Genomic DNA, 16,479 nt, shown 5'->3' with positions numbered 1-16,479 from the left:
GGCGGAAGCTTTTGCTGCCATGTTTGTTGAGGGCATGTTCCCTGCGCTAGCCCATCTGAAGTCAACCATCTTTGGTGCTGGTAAATGTGCGGGGCGGACAGAGACGCCATCTTGAGAGTGGCATGTGTGATTTTTTTCCCCCCTTTCCAAACCTTAGGTCCTCATCTGTTTAGTCGTTTAGTCGTGTTCGCCTCTTTGTGACCCCCTGGACCAGAGCACGCCAGGCACTCCTGTCTTCCACTGCCTCCCGCAGTTTGGTCAAACTCATGCTGGTAGCTTCAAGAACACTGTCCAACCATCTCGTCCTCTGTCGTCCCCTTCTCCTTGTGCCCTCCATCTTTCCCAACATCAGGGTCTTTTCCAGGGAGTCTTCTCTTCTCATGAGGTGGCCAAAGTCTTGGAGCCTCAGCTTCAGGATCTGTCCTTCCAGTGAGCACTCAGGGCTGATTTCCTTCAGAGTGGATAGGTTTGATCTTCTTGCAGTCCACGAGACTCTCAAGAGTCTCCTCCAGCACCAGAATTCAAAGGCATCCATTCTTCGGCGATCAGCCTTCTTTATGGTCCAGCTCTCACTTCCATACATCACTACTTGGCAAACCATAGCTTTAGCTATACCAGTGTTTCCCAACCTTTTTTGGGCAAAGGCACACTTGTTTCATGAAAAAAATCTCGAGGCACACCACCATTACAGCCCCGTGACGTCAGCGCGCAGCGTCACGCCGGGAGGGACATGAATTGCTAGCAAATTACATAATCACCTCCTTGAGGGCTGGCTCATCTTCTCCGAAGGCAGAACCCCATTAATTAACAGCACAGACTCACACCATAGCCAAGATGAGGGGGGAAAACCTCAGTCATGCACATGTGGGGGCTAAATGAGGACGAAGACCGGGCAGAGAGCAGGGTTCAAATCACCCCACCTGGCCAGGACAATCCCTGGGTGCTCCCTTGGGCCACTCGCCTGACCCACCTCGCAGGGCTGTTGTTGCGAGGATAACACGGGGAGAACCACGCGCGCCCCCAGGAGCTCCTTGGAAGAGAAAGCGGGCGATGAATGCAATGCACGAAATATATGAGAGGCGACCAGGTTTTGCAGGTGAGGGGCCCCCGCCAGCCTCCGCTTCCAACACCCGCCGCAGCGACGCCGAAGTTTCCCCCCGGGCTCGGCTCGGGGAGCAGCGCTGCTCCCCCCCGGCTCCCCTTCACCCTCCCGGCTCTCTCTGCCGCCCACTGGGGACCCCCCTCACCTGCCAAGTCCGGAGCGCCGGTGGAAGTTGCATGCATGCATGCAGGGCGCCGCGTTGCCATTGCATTGCACTGCACTCCATGCAACGCCTGCACGCATGCATTGCCTTGCACGCACGCCAAGGGGTCTCCCCGCGGTCCGATGCATCCCCTCCGGCGCGGATGCAGCATTGCAAAAATAAAAAAACCCTGACGCAGCCCTACCTGGGGGGCAGCCTCCACCGCTCCGCCTCCGCGGGGATCCCCGGGCTCCATCCTGCCACCCGATCTCCGCGGGGGCGCAGGCAGGCTGCGCGGGGTCTGCGCGGAAGAGCCCCTGCCCGCCCGGCCGCCGCCGCCGCGCTCATTCCATGGCCGGGAGAAGAGCGCTTCAAACAAAACGCCCGGCCCGCCAAGCCACGCTGGGAAACGTAGTTCACGCACCCCGCGCGGGCGCGGAGCCCAAGGGCGAGGGGACTACGGATCCCGGCAGCCCCCGCGCCGGGGACGGAGGGGGAGAGGCCGGGTGCAGGGATGGAGGGACGGGTGGGCGAGCGAGTGAGTGAGTGGCAGCCGCCAAGCCTTGGCCGAGAGCCAGGAAGGGCCTCCCCGGAGGAGGAGGAGGAGGGAGGCGCAGAGCGGGAGGGAGGGAGGGAACCCCAGGGGTCATCTAGTGACGGCGCCCCAATCGAAAATTTGACTTTTAAAAAAAAATCTTTCGAATTTTTTAATTTTTCCCGCGGCACACCAGGCAACATCTCGCGGCACACTAGTGTGCCGCGGAACAGTGGTTGGGAAACACTGAGCTATACGGACCTTTGTTGGCAAGGTGATGTCTCTGCTTTTTAAGATGCTGTCTAGGTTTGTCATTGCTTTTCTCCCAAGAAGCAGGCGTCTTTTAATTTCGTGGCTGCTGTCACCATCTGCAGTAATCATGGAGCCCGAGAAAGTAAAATCTCTCACTGCCTCCATTTCTTCCCCTTCTATTTGCCAGGAGGTGATGGGCCCAGTGGCCATGATCTTTGTTTTTTTGATGTTGAGCTTCAGACCATATTTTGCGCTCTCCTCTTTCACCCTCATTAAAAGGTTCTTTAATTCCTCCTCACATTCTGCCATCAAGCTTGTGTCATCTACATATCTGAGGTTGTTGATATTTCTTCTGGCAATCTTAATTCCGGCTTGGGATTCATCCAGCCCAGTCTTTCACATGATGAATTCTGCATATGTTAAATAAGCAGGGAGACAATATACAGCCCTGTTGTACTCCTTTCCAAATTTTGAACCAATCAGTTGTTCCATATCCAGCTCTAACTGTAGCTTCTTGTCCCTCATAGAGATTTCTCAGGAGACAGATGAGGTGATCAGGCACTCCCATCTCCCATTTCTTTAAGAACTTGCCATGGTTTGCTGTGGTCAAAGGCTTTTACATAGTCAATGAAGCAGAAGTAGATGTCTTTCTGGAACTCTCTAGCTTTCTCCATTATCCATCACATGTTTGCAATTTGGTCTCTGGTTCCTCTGCCTCTTCTAAATCCAGCTTGCACTTCTGGGAGTTCTCGGTCCACATACTGCTTAAGCCAGCCTTTTAGAATTTTAAGCATAACCTTGCTAGCATGTGAAATGAGTGAAATTGTGCGGTAGTTGGAGCATTCTTTGGCACTGCCCTTCTTTGGGATTGGGATGTGGACTGATCTTCTCCAATCCTCTGGCCACTGCTGAGTTTTCCAAACTTGCTGGCATATTGAGTGTAGCACCTTAACAGCACCATCTTTTAATTTTTTAAATAGTTCAGCTGGAATGTCATCACTTCCACTGGCCTTGTTATTAGCAGTGCTTTCTAAGGCCCATTTGACTTCACTCTCCAGGATGTCTGGCTCAAGGTCAGCAACCACACTACCTGGGGTGTACGAGACAGCCATATCTTTCTGGTATAATTCCTCTGTGTATTCTTGCCACCTCTTCTTGATGTCTTCTGCTTCTGTTAGGTCCTTTCCACTTTTGTCCTTTATTATGGTAATCTTTGTATGAAATGCTCCTTTCATATCTCCAATTGTCTTGAAGAGATCTCTGGTTTTTCCCATTCTATTGTTTCTCTGTATTTCTTTGCACTGCTCGTTTAAGAAGGCCTTCTTGTCTCTCCTTGCTATTTTTTGGAAATCTGCATTCAGTTTCCTGTATCTTTCGCTATCTCCCTCACATTTTGCTTGCCTTCTCTCCCCCGCTATTTGTAAGGCCTTGTTGGACAGCCACTTTGCTTTCTTGCATTTCCTTTTCATTGGGATGGTTTTCGTTGCTGCCTCCTGTATAATGTTACAAGCCTCCATCTATAGTTCTTCAGGTACTCTGTCCAAATCTAAATCCTTAAAACTGCTCCTCACTTCCACCGTGTATTCATAAGGGATTTGATTTAGATTGTATCTTATTGGCCCAGTGGTTTTTCCTACTTTCTCCAGTTTAAGCTTGAATTTTGCTATAAGAAGCTGATGATCTGAGCCACAGTCAGCTCCAGGTCTTGTTTTTGCTGACTGTATAGAGCTTCTCCATCTTTAGCTGCAGAGAATATAATCAATCTGATTTTGATGCTGCCCATCTGGTGATGTCCATGTGTTGTGTTGTTGGAAAAGAGTGTTTGTGATGACCAGCTTATTCTCTTGACAGAACTCTGTTAGCCTTTGCCCTGCTTCATTTTGAACTCCAAGCTGGACTACAACTCCCATCATCCCTGACCACTGGTCCTGCTATCTAAGGATGACGGAAATTGCAGTCCAACGGCAAATGGTGACCCTGGGCGGAGAAAGGCGGAGCTTAAACAGAGATGGAGGAGGCTGGCTCTTTGCATTTGCTATGCAAATAAAACCATTTTTAAGGGGGGGGGACCCTCACCAATTTCTTGCTCTTTTGAAAAGGAATGCGGAGCAAGTACTTTTGGGTAAGTATGGAGATATCAAAGAAAACCCTGCATAAAATGCAGATTTCCTGCTTTCTATTTCTGTGGCAATCGGAGAACTGGAGTGCACAGGATAAGTTGAGAGAGAGAGAGAGAAGTGTGTTCAGTGTCTTCTGATGAAGGCTGGTATTAATAATAATCTCTCCAGGAGTAGGACTGGCCCGAATCTGAGCCCCCCACTAGTGTGGAGCCCTCTGTGGGCCAGGCGCCTTTGGTGGGCGGAGCCAGAGGGGAATGTGGGTGGAGCAACAAATGTATTTTACCTTTGTACAGGAGGCTGATTTGTGCCCCACACTCGCCCCTTTCCATCCATCCAGATAAGAAGAAAGCCACATCGGTGTTGAAGGGCACATCCCAGGCAGGCAAAAACTCTTGGGGTGGGAACCAATGTCAGGGAAGGGTGTGGCCCTTGGAGAGTTATTAGGGCCAGAGAGACAGAGGCCTGGGGGGCTATATTGAGCCGTGGGACTGATGCCCCCCCCCCATGAATACACCATTACAATTTCAAGCAAATTCCCCTGTGAAAGGCAGAGGGAGAACTTTATGCTGGAATAGGCCCCTTTTAAAGACATACTGTGGTGCTTAATTATAGGATTTGGGGGTTTTTTACCTGCAAGTTTCTTTAGTATACCAGATGTCCCTCCATCATCAAGACTGTGCCTAGATCAGCAGTTTTTACACAAGTTGCTGTAAAATGCCCAAAGTCCAGGACACCCCTGGCAAACTCTTTGGTGCTGCGCTTCCTGACTTTCTTGTGCAAAAACACAGCCTCATGTATTTTTAATCATTGTTGGAAGCCGCCCAGAGTGGCTGGGGAAACCCAGCCAGATAGGCGGGGTATAAATAATAAATTATTATTATTATTATCAGTATCATTATCCTCATCATCACCATTTTAAAAGGGGGAACATTTAGTATAATTGGTTTAATCTCACAATGTACCTCTTCTGGGCAATTTTCCTGCCTATTTTCTTTCACTAGCAGAGCCCTTTTCAGGTTTTGTTGGCGTGACTTTGTGACACAGGGGAAGCTGGAGTGAATTACAAGCCTCACAACCCCACAAATGCTTGCATTTTGCAAATCTGGTTTGTCTGAAATCTTAATGTTATGCATCTGCATCTGTACACATAAAACACCATATTCTGCCTAATATGTTGTGTTGAAATGGTATTTGGGCAGGAGTCTCCCTTAGCTCCACCTGGAGATCATAGAATCACAGGGTTGGAAGGGGTCCTGAGGATCACATAGTCCAACCCCCTGCAAGGCAGGGATATGCAGCAGTCCCATATGGGCAGGCCGGATCAGGGCCAATTGCCCTCTGGATCCGACCCGCGGACTGTCCTGGAATTGCTGCTTGGATCGACCTGATCATTTGGGCAGCACAATTTTATCAAAAAAAATTAGGCGCCATTTACCCCCCCCCCACACACACACACACCTTTACGGTGCCTCCTCCCTCCTGGCTTCTCCCCACCTTGCAGAGGGAGCTGGGCTTTGATTGGTGCCAGCCAATCCGAAGCCTCGCCACCCATGTGCTGAGGTGCAGCCCAGACTCGCCACCCACCCACCGGCCTCTCCGTCCATGGCCATGCTGTGGGCATCATGATGGGCGCATCGCGGGGCTTCGGCTGGAGCTTGGCACGCCTGTTGGCCCCATGCCTGGTGCCCGGGAAAGCTGGCCTGGAAAGGAGAGGTGCCACCACCACCGCTGGCTCCCAACCACAGGCAGAGTGGCAGAGGAGGTAGGAAAGCGGGGGGGGGAGGGGCTGGGGGAGAGAAAGCCCCCCTCCACCACGTGCGTGTGTGTGCATGCGTGCACGCAGTCAAGCCCACCACAAGGTCTGAGGGGCAGTGAACAAGCCCCCTCCTAAAACAAGTTTCCTCACCCCTGCATATGGGGATCAAACCTGTAACCTTGGCATTTGTATTGCTCAAGCAATACCCGAAAGTGGCGTTTCTCAATCTCGAGGTAATTGCAGCAGTAAATCTTTATCTATCTCTCTAATGTAGTGGCCGTGGCAGAAATCTGTCGTTAGATGGTGCATCTGCTTCCAATGCAGCTTTGCTATAAATCTACCTGAACAATGAGGAGTTAGTTGGCGTCAAGCGCAGGTCTAGCCAGCTGGCCTGATAAGCAGAGGAGTCAACTAGCGGACAGGGCTTCCTTGACCCAGCCACTGAACAGAGGGGAGGAAGGATGGTATCATGCGAGCACCTGTACAACCTGGCATGGAGTCCTTTCTTTTGTCTATAAAAGCACCGACCTGAGGAGATGAGTTTAGTCTCTGAAGAAGCACCGAAGAGCTGAGAAACTAGAAGGAACAGAAGAATCAGCCGTGCAGGGACCGACTCTTTCACCACCCAGGTGTGTGACCTGCCCACCAGCCTGAAGTGTCGGAGCAGTCTCTTAGTGGTGGGCAGGATGTGCAGTTGAGCTCATGCCCATTAATATTGTTAGTATTTGCCAATCAATAAACCACTTCCTCCTTTATCTATCAGTCCACCAGTCTTCCATCTGCTCGGATCCAAAAGAAATCCCTGCTTGCTCTAACCATTAGACAGCAGAGCACAGCAAGACAGTATTATCAGCACCATGCTCTCATCAAATGAGCAACCAGGCGATGCAGGGATATTGAGCTTGAGATCTTTTGCATGCAAAGCAAGAACTCTACCGAGAACACAAACTGCCTCTGAGAAGTTGTGTACTACTAAGAAAGAGATGTCAATGAGCTCTTCAGGCAATGGCAAGTGTGAGGTTTGAATGCAGAAAGTGCAGCCCTGAAGGATTGGCCAGAACCCAAGATCTGAAACCACTGTTTGAATTCTGCTCATAAACCACAGGTTATACTTCCGAAGGCTAAATGTTGCATCTGATTTCAGTAAAAGCCCAGCTGTGAAGCTTTTGTAACTTTTGCAGCAGGGGCAAAACACCTGGAAGAAACAGCACTACCAGCAGCAGAATATTCCACGGGGAAAGGCTAGGGAGGGGGATTTCCCCCCTCTTGCTCCTTGTAAAGGACAGCCTGCTCCAAGGGTACCACCAAGGCTGAAGCAGAACTCCTTCCTTTTCACCAAGACCCACTCCATAACCCAACCAAGCCAGAGAGTGCTCCTGCCACGTGGGTCCCAGCGAGAAGCATCAAACACCCAGGATTGTTGGAGACTTTTTATTCAGTTCCGTACATTTGAATATGGCGCATTTGTTCACCCTGAACAGGGGCAGAGGGAGCACCTGGGAAAGAGAAGTCTGCCCATGTCCTTCCACAGGGAGTTTTCTTCTGCAATGATAAATTTCTTATTTGATAAATAGAAGGCTGCTCCCTCAATTCAAGTTATGTACAAGAACAAGAATTCCCTTTTCCGTACCAGGACAACTGATCTCCATATCTACTCTGTCAAAGGGGGCAGGGAAGCACATGAAGATAAGTGCGCTCCAAATGTGAATGATTATCTGCTCAAGGGTTTCAGTTTGCTGCAAGGAAGGGTTGGTTTATCATCTCCAGCCCAGAAACAAATTCTGGGGAACTCCCCTACCCCCGCTACACACAAAAAAGCAAGGTCCAGATCCTCTGTACATTCATTGTCCAATACATCGTTTTGGGTTTCCCTCTCACACACAGAGATCCAGTCCAGATGTTCTTACCCAGATGTGCCCCAAGAGGAAATATATGCTGGTTGAATTCTTGTGGCATTTGTCCCCCCTGTTCACCTCTGAGAATTCTCAATCCAGGGGTGGGGGAGGGGCTTTACATTTTAGCCCAATCAGAACCCTGGCACTTATTTGAGTGGGGGGGGGACCAGTGGATGGGTGCAGCACATCTATGTCCCCCTTTTGCTACAGTTCCCTGAACTCTAGAATCTAGAACTCTAGAACTCTAGTCTGCCAACAGCAGACAAAATGGAAAGCAGTTCCATGAACCAAATCAGACTGGATTTTGGACCCCCCTCAAAAAAGTGGCACCATGTATTTTGGCCAGCCTCTCCCACTATTCTACCCAGGCTGCACTGAAAAAGGAGCTCCCACAGGCCCAATGCAGACCCAACACTTAATTAACCATGGTCCATTGTCCTCAACCACAATTAAGTGTTTAGTCTCAGTACCTAAACCATGGCTAGGGATAGGCTGCAAACCAAGATCTGAAACCATGGTTTGTAGTGGGGCTAATAAAACAGTTTATGTTATTAGTAGCTAACCGTTACATCTGAACTGAGTGAACACCATGGTTAAGGCAGTTTCCCTGCCCCTTTCTTTCCATATTACTGAGATGCACCCTGTGGGAGAAGGATTTAGCTTGGCAAATTCAACAGAGGTTTCATTGGATACCTGGAACCTTAATCAGCATTAAGGCAGCAAACCACAGCCAGGGCTAAACCACAGGAAAGCATTCTGCCTTCACTGTGTAATAGTAAAGGTGCAACAGAACACATGCGCCTTGAATGGAAGTTCCCATGGGAAATGGGATTGATACCCCAGAGATGGATGAAGAATTCAGAGGTCGAAAGAGCTTTTTGCATCACCACAGCTCTTAAGGAAGAAACAGGTAAGAAGAGGGCAACTGTGATTGGATGGGCTTCAGAAACAGGCCCACCTAGCACAATTATGGTGCACCCGATGGAAGAGACTAAATGGAAATGGGAGTCTAAACTGGAACAAGCAAGGAACGGGGGGGGGGGGTGTCATTCAGGCAGGTTATTGGGCTAAACAAAGACCCTTCGTTGCTGTTCTCTGATCCGAAGGGCTGGCATTTCCTGCTTATTGGGTCCCCTTTGTAAAGACACCCTTGGCCTTGGCCTATTCACAGCAGCTGTCCTTTGGCATCAGGTGACCATGCCTTGCATGCTGGGGGCTCTCAGATCTGTCTGCCCTCCCAGGCAGGTGCCAAGCAGAATTTCCCCTGTGCTGTGGAGTCCTTGAATTCCAGCCCAAGGCATATCCTCTATGGAGGAGACTCTTTCCCAGATATCTTTTATGTTGCCTGAGGGTTATAATAGTTGTAATCATCATCATCAGAATAATAATAATAATATGGCTCTCATTGTGGGAGGGTGGAGATTTGTGAAACTTACAAGTGCTTCATGCTGTATATAAAAATGGTTACATATGTACATATAAACACACACAAACACACTCACTCACTCTCTCTATGCTGTGATCAAAGGGAGAAGGCCGGGTGCCACTTTGTCCAGAAACATGGAGAGAGCAAATGGGCAGCCTTTGGATCTGCTCCCTTTAGTTCTTCACACCCAGGCCTCTGTCCTGAGCTGGAAAGGACAGTCCTAGCCACCTGGGAAGCTGCAATACAGTTGGGGTTTGTAAGCTGGGGACAAGTGTGGCTGACATTTCCCTCTTCCCTTGAGGCACCTCTCGGCAGCGGAGTAGGAAGCATAGTGAGCCGAAATCTTTGGAGATCCCTCAGGCAGGCAGGAATCTCCAATGTTTCCTTTGCTTAAAGGAAGATTTAGTGTAAGGAGAGATATGGGATTGACTGGCCTTTCAGGAACTGATAGCTTGCTTCAGGGATGGAGAACCTGTGGCCCTCTAGATCTTCCTGGACTACAACTCCCATCATCCCTCATCATTTGCCACACTGGCTGGGACTGATGAGAGCTGGAGTCCAGCAGCTTCCAGAGGGCCACCAGTTCTGCACCACTTGCTTTTGTGTTGCAAAAAACAAGAGGAGAAGCTGAGATGAGTAAGTCATTGGAGTCAAGACTTAGCATGAGGCCAAACAGTGTCTGATGATACAAGCTGGGCTTAGCCCTTGGGCAGGAACTGAGTGACTCTGAGATCACTGCATAAAGAGCTGAGCCAAGGGCCCATTAACCCTTGAGTGGCTGGCCTGTGAGTGAAGGAGTGGAAGTTGGTGAGCCTCAGAAGAGCTACTGGTTTACTTTTCATGTGGGACAGAGTAGGACCTGGTCATTGGATTACAGTCTGAGAAGCAACTAAGTAAAGGTGACACAGAAGGGGGAAGGTGTTAAGCTTGCAGAGACCGACACAGACTTCTGTGAAAGAAAATACAGTGGAATAGGGGCCAAGACAAGGGTTCTCTTCATGAAGACCATCTAAGGAGTGTCCAACATGGTGCTCTGCAGATGCTGCCGGACTACAACTCCCATTGTCCCTGACCACTGGCCATTCTAGCCAGGGCTGATGGGAGCTGGGGTTCAGTAACATCTGGAGGGCACCTCAGTGTCATTATATCAGCAAAAAGTTTGGGTGGTACCATTAAAAACAGAGCTGTTTGGATTCAGGAAACATGGAACAAGCAACGAAGAGTGATCATCTAAGCACTGCAGGACAAGTAAGTATGAAACGGAGGGTGGGGGGTGGATGAGGCCCAACCCACCAGGGACGTCTCCTACACATGCCTGGTTGAAATAAATGGCACCTGTGTTTAAGTTCCTGGTGGACAGGGCCAGCAAAGGCAAAGGAAGAAGATCAAACCCTGAGTAATGCAAGCAATGCAAGAGGCATGACCGGTCGACAGGAGTAACTCAGCCGAGACTGACAGCGTGGACTGAGGGTGTGGGGAGAGCCCAAGCGAGGCACAAATCAAGACCAAAGGAAGACACAAGCAAGAGAAGAAAACATGGGACTTGGCTTTGGTGTGAGGAGAAAATCGGGAGGAGCAAGTAAGTGGCAGATCTAATTGGAAGCGGGGTGGGGGGGCTCGCTGTAGCAGAAAAGCCAGACAGATGAATAATCTTGATAGGGATCAAGTTGGCTAGGAAAAGATGGGATTGTGTTCTGTTCCTTGAGGATACCTGCTTGCCTGTTCAACACTTGGACTCCTAAACAAGTATCCGCAATGGGAAAAGATCTTGCCCCAAGTCCACAGAAAGGTGATTGAGACTTGGGGGTGGGGGAGACAGAAAATTCACATGAAAAAAAGAGCTTCCCTTCTTCCAAATCACTGACGTTGTTCACAGCTCCAAGATATACAGCGGATTAGGACCCAGACACAGTGGGCCCTATGCTTCTCCTCCCTCCTCCTCCGTGCTTCTCTCTCCCGGTCCAACCAAGTGGGGAGGGGGGTGGGCTCCCTTGTAGTTAATACTGTACACTCCCCAGAAATGGAGAGGCGAGGGCAGGGGTGTCTCTCTATAGATATTTGCAAATATAATATTTATAGTATTGCATTGAAAAAATAAAACTTAAAAAATAAAATGAAACACCACGTTGGGGGGGGGGGAGTCCATTCCACAGCAGCAGAGGGCATCCGTGCCTGGCTGTCGGGTGCTGGGGCAGGCTGCACTTCTACTTGGCATCGTTGCCCCCAGCCCTCACCCCTACGAAATCCCAGCACAAGTCCTTGCTCCACCGTCTGATATGGAGAAGCCGGCAGTGGGAGTGTCCGCGGGGTGGGGGAGCTGTCTTAGCTCCTGCCCCCACCAACCCCAATCCACAGGTTTCAAAGCAGCAGGCTTGGTCGTCCGTTCTGCCCATTCACTGCAGGAAAACAGCAAAGGGTTATGGGCATCTAAGAATCATCTAAGCATCTAAGCAAAGGTTGGGCAGATTCCCTGCATTGGCAGGGGCTGGACTAGATGACATTTCTGGATCTATTCCAGCTCCAAGCTTTCTGGAAGGCTTTGACCTCCCTGAAGTGTTTCCCAGAGATTCTTACAACTACGTAGGGAGCAGCTCTCTGTCAATGCACATTTTCCATACGTTATCTCGGTCATCCTTACAATCACTCTACAAGGTAGATGAGCACCATATTCCCACAGTGCAGATGAGAGACTGAGGCTCAGGGCGGCATGCCTGAGGCCCTCTTGGTCCTGAGCTGGTGGTGGCGGGCCGTCCTGGCTCCCAGCTCAGCCTCCAGGCCTCCGCGCTCTTCTCCGTGTGCTCCTTGCACCAGGCCTGGCTCCCTCCCCGCACCTCTCCTCTCCCTGCTTCTGATCCCAAGTGATACAGCGCCCACCAGCTGGTGTGTATCGGGGTTGGTGGGATCAGGGGTGCAGAAAGGACCACAACCATATGCTGATGAGAGAGGGGGGAGCCACCTTGTCATGCTGAGAACAGGAGGGGGTGCTGATGGAAGAGAGGCGGCACATATACCTGACCTGGTGGCTAAAATTCAGTGTCCACTACCCGGAATGCGGCGCTGCCTGTGGGAGAGGAGAGACCGTTCACCGCACAGTTGTAGACAATTGCTACAGGGACTGTACAGCTGCATCTCTAACCTGGAAGGTGGGACCAGAGCTCTCCCCCACCGGTAGCTGGCCTTGGGGGGAGGAGAAGGGGCAAGAGGCAAGGAAGAGGCTGTCAAGGACCTTACAATGCCGAGTGGCAGGACTACCTGCTCACAAGAGGGAGGATGGAGAGAGCTTCCGTCCAGAGCCAAGGCAGAGAATCTAAGCAGCACCCATTCCCCTCTCATGCATTAACACCCAGGGGCATAATCTGCGGGGAAGTTCTCCTGCACAAGTCTGTGGTGGGGCCTCTCTGCTTCCTGCTCTGGCAACTGCAGCTGCCTCGCCTTGGCCTCACCCAAGGACTGACTCTGGCTTGGGTGACTTCTGAGTAGTAAAGGATGGGGAGGAACGTTTGGGGAAAGTGCTGGAGTAAAAGTGGGCGGGGCTTGATTCCCAGTGGGCGGGGCTCTCATTGCTCAGGCAGTAGCCTCTCACCTGATTCGGGCAGGGAAGCCGATCTCAGGCCCGTCTCTTTCTGTAACTGAATCTCCTTTAGTGCAAATATTGACGTTGCTGCAAGAGGAGGAGATGGAAAAGAAGAAACACAAGAGCAGGTGAGAGCCTTTTACAGGAGCTGCTAGTCTGCAAAAATAATGGGAGAAAGCATCTGAACTGCAGCTAAAATCCATTTGTGTGGGAACTCTTCTCAAAATTGTGGGTTTTCCCTACTGGGCTCCTTTGGGGAGGTGGGATATAAATTTAATAAATAAATAATTAGATCTCTAGATCCACATTTTTTAAACACATTCTTCAATTAGGGATGGGACAGGTTGCCCCTCAACAGTGGCACTTAATATATTAAAAATTCATATCAATTTTGAAAGTGTGTTAAATCTTATTGCAGCTTAGGCTCAAACTATACATTCTTCATCAACCTTCAGGCTAATAGCCTTTTAGCCGCTAATCCGCTAATCCTTTAATAGCCGCTAAACCGCTAATAGCCGCTAAACCGCTAATAGCGCTAATCCGCTAATCCGCTAATAGGGTTGCTTCGCAAGACGAAAGAACCACTAGACGAAGAGACTTGAGGAACGGATTAATTTCGTCTTGCGAGGCACCACTGTACAACTAATCCAGAATGCGGCAGTTAGACTGGTGACTGGGAGCAGCCACCGAGACCACATAACACCGGTCTTGAAAGACCAACATTGGCTCCCAGTACGATTCTGATCACAATTCAAAGTGTTGGTGCTGACCTTGAAAGCCCTAAACAGCCTCGGCCTGGTATACCTGAAGGAGCGTCTCCACCCCCATCGTTCAGCCCGTACGCTGAGGTCCAGCACCAAGGGCCTTCTGGCGGTTCCCTCATTGCGAGAAGCAAAGCTACAGGGAACCAGGCAGAGGGCCTTCTTGGTAGTGGCGCCGGCCCAGTGGAACGCCCTCCTATTAGATGTCAAAGCGATAAACAACTACCTGACATTTAGAAGACATCTGAAGGCAGCCCTGAATCAGAGAATCATAGAATCATAGAGTTGGAATAGACCACAAGGGCCATCGAGTCCAACCCCCTGCCAAGCAGGAAACACCATCAGAGCACTCCTGACATATGATTGTCAAGCCTCTGCTTAAAGACCTCCAAAGAAGGAGACTCCACCACACTCCTTGGCCGCAAATTCCACTGTCGAACAGCTCTTACTGTCAGGAAGCCCTGTTTAGGAAAGTTTTTAATGTGTGACATTTTAATGTATTTTTAATTTTTGTTGGAAGCCTCCCAGAGTGGCCGGGGTACAAATAAATTATTATTATTATTGTTATTATTGTTGTTGTTGTTGTTAGTATTATTAGTATTATTTGCCTCTAACTCTAATTCATAGGGATTAAACCTCTCAGCAGCAAAAAAGGTCTACAGTCCAATTTCTGTGAAACCAGATACTTTGCAGCTTGTCTGGGATGAAAGTCTCCGTATGAGGAGAAGGTTAAGGACCAGAAAGCTGCCTGTGGTGAGGGGAAAGCAGGAGAGAAAGGATGAAGGAGAGCGGCAGCATAAGCTGAGATACATGCACGTAAGAGGGCAGGTGGGTGAAAAGGCTTCCAGGGCTGAGCCTAGGCACCAAAGGGCACACCAGGTGGCAACCCCTGGACCCTGAGAGAGCTCCTGCCCACTTAAGGGTGGCACGGAAACTGGTTGCTGCTCTGGAAACAAACCAGCTGGCGGGAGGGGGCAGAATTCCACCTCTTGCGCTGGCCAGCCAGTTCTTTCCCTTCCAACCAATCAGAAGCAAAACGGCTTCAAAATAAGCTATTCTTCCCTTAACTTTTAGCCTCACAGATCAAAACTTGCCTTCACCAATTAATCAAGCAAAGCTCATCTTCCATTTAAACAAATCAAATCTGGCAGCCCTACAAAATAACAGAGGAACCTGAGAAATGGGGGCGGGGGGGTGGGGTCCTGCACTCCCACTCCGGGGACAACAGATCACAGAGCATTATCAATACCATAGACCCTCACCCTGCTGGTCCGCACTCAGAGGCCAAGACCACCTGCCCTTCCGTACATCGATATGCCCATCCCCATATCCCATAGTGCCGGCCTCCTTCCCTCTCTCCCTCCCCAGCCTGCACCTACTGTCTGGGAGTTTGAGGACTCGTTCGCCCAGACTGTGGAAGAACAGGTGCCGCATGGCCTCGTCTGCAGAGATCCGCTTCCTGCCCTCAAACTGCGTCGGGAGAGAACAGGGAGGGGGAAGAAGAGAAGACGAGAGAGATCAACTGCTGTGCTGCAAAGCTTCTGCTTCCACCAGGAATGCCATTCTGAGCGGAAGTGGGAATGTATAGCCATTTACCCAGGAGTAAGCTATGCCCAGCAGTCACCTGGCTGGATAGAGAGGACTCCTTCACCACATGTTCTAACCCCCACACCGGCTTTCCCCAGCCTGGTTTCCATTTTGTTCCCAAAGGGCAGCTGTGTTACGTTTTTCTTGGCACAGACAACAAGCCCCTGAAGATGGACAAGTGCAATGCCACATAAGGCTCCCAGTCCTCGATCCATTCTGCAATTCCCTGAGGAGGGCAAGGCCAGGCCATCCAGCCCCAGCAGAGAAGGCCTTCCTGTCACCTGAAGCTGCAAAGACAATAAAGGTCCGCATCCGGCCGGAGGAAGAGACAAAGAGGAGCCACAACTTCTCACCTGCAGCAGCTTCCCCAGGAGGTCAGCCCCTTCGCTATCCAGCCTGTGGAGATCCAGGAGAAAAGTAAGATCAGGCTCTGGAAGGGAAAGGGAGGCCCTGCTTCCCAGGTGGAGGTGCTCAGCTGCTCCGCAAACAGCATTAATAGGGGCTTGTAAATGAGCAAAGTACATCTCAACTACGGGTTGGCAACTGGTTTGAAAAAGGGGCAGGTCTGGAGCAGGACTCAGGGGCCAGCAAGGTCCCCAGACCCTTCAGAGCCAAGACACAGGCAAAGGCCTTGTAAAGCCCCCAGAGTCAGCAGAGGAGGGGCACAAGCCGCCATCTCTGACAGAATCCATGTTCTGGAAAGGAGAGGGATAAAAAGCCTTTGATCTGCACCTCTGCTCACGAGAAAGCAATGGAAGCCAGTGCATAAAAGGGGGGCGGGTGTCTCTGGGATCAAGGGCCAAGTAGAAAAACAGCGAGAAGAAGAAGAGGAGGAGGAGGAAGAGGAAGAGGAAGAGGAAGAAGAAGAAGAAGAAGAAGAACCACCTGTAAGTACTTGGCAATCATTTCTAATGATTTCTATGCAATTTTACACACATTTTACTTACTAAGCTAAACTAAATTACATTCATTAACAAAAGTATCATTTGAACTCCCACCCTTCATTTGGGGAATTGGAAAGTTGAAAAGTTCAACCCACCCTAACATTCCCTGAATGGCAAGTTGACCCTCACCTTGGGGCATGGTTGATGAGGGCCTCGGGACGGTATTTAGGGTAATTATAGGCTCGGAATTCTTCATTAGACTGGATTCCAGGCCACGTCTCTTCGTTGGGAGTCCCTGGTGATGCAGAGGAGAGAGAAGGAGAGACCAGAAAAGAGTCATCTCAGGACACAGGCAGGTTGCCCTGCTGCCCTGAGCAGGAGAGCGGCGCTGATCCTGAAACAGGACTTTTAAGGAGCACCCACACCAGCACTTCTGCCATGTTTA

General features: G+C 50.3%; 2 protein-coding genes across 9 annotated transcripts in view; one reads left to right on the top strand and one right to left on the bottom strand.

Annotated features, from left to right (window-relative positions):
- LOC310696721 (uncharacterized protein) overlaps positions 1–16,479 on the top strand; it is a 185,180-nt gene that overhangs the window by 130,244 nt on the left and 38,457 nt on the right. The window lies entirely within an intron of this gene.
- The window catches only part of CDK16 (cyclin dependent kinase 16), a 62,237-nt gene continuing 53,082 nt past the window's right edge, over positions 7,325–16,479 (bottom strand). For 3 of the 7 annotated variants that reach the window (XM_083482555.1, XM_083482558.1, XM_083482561.1), the window contains 5 exons: positions 16,224–16,329; positions 15,504–15,546; positions 14,943–15,033; positions 12,812–12,889; positions 7,325–11,624 (listed from right to left, as the gene is read on the bottom strand). In XM_083482555.1, coding sequence (XP_083338681.1) covers positions 11,587–11,624; positions 12,812–12,889; positions 14,943–15,033; positions 15,504–15,546; positions 16,224–16,329 — 356 coding nt within the window. In that variant the 3' untranslated portion in view covers positions 7,325–11,586. Of the gene's footprint in view, positions 11,625–12,239; positions 12,290–12,811; positions 12,890–14,942; positions 15,034–15,503; positions 15,547–16,223; positions 16,330–16,479 lie in introns of all 7 variants that reach the window. The other 4 variants (XM_083482556.1, XM_083482559.1, XM_083482557.1 and 1 more) reach the window with 2 other exon arrangements.

This window comes from Podarcis liolepis, assembly GCF_965112155.1.
Source record: "Podarcis liolepis genome assembly, chromosome: 17".
NCBI classification, from domain to species: Eukaryota; Metazoa; Chordata; class Lepidosauria; order Squamata; family Lacertidae; genus Podarcis; species Podarcis liolepis.
Note: the sequence above shows the minus strand (reverse complement) of the source record. Positions and strands in the feature narration are given on the sequence as shown.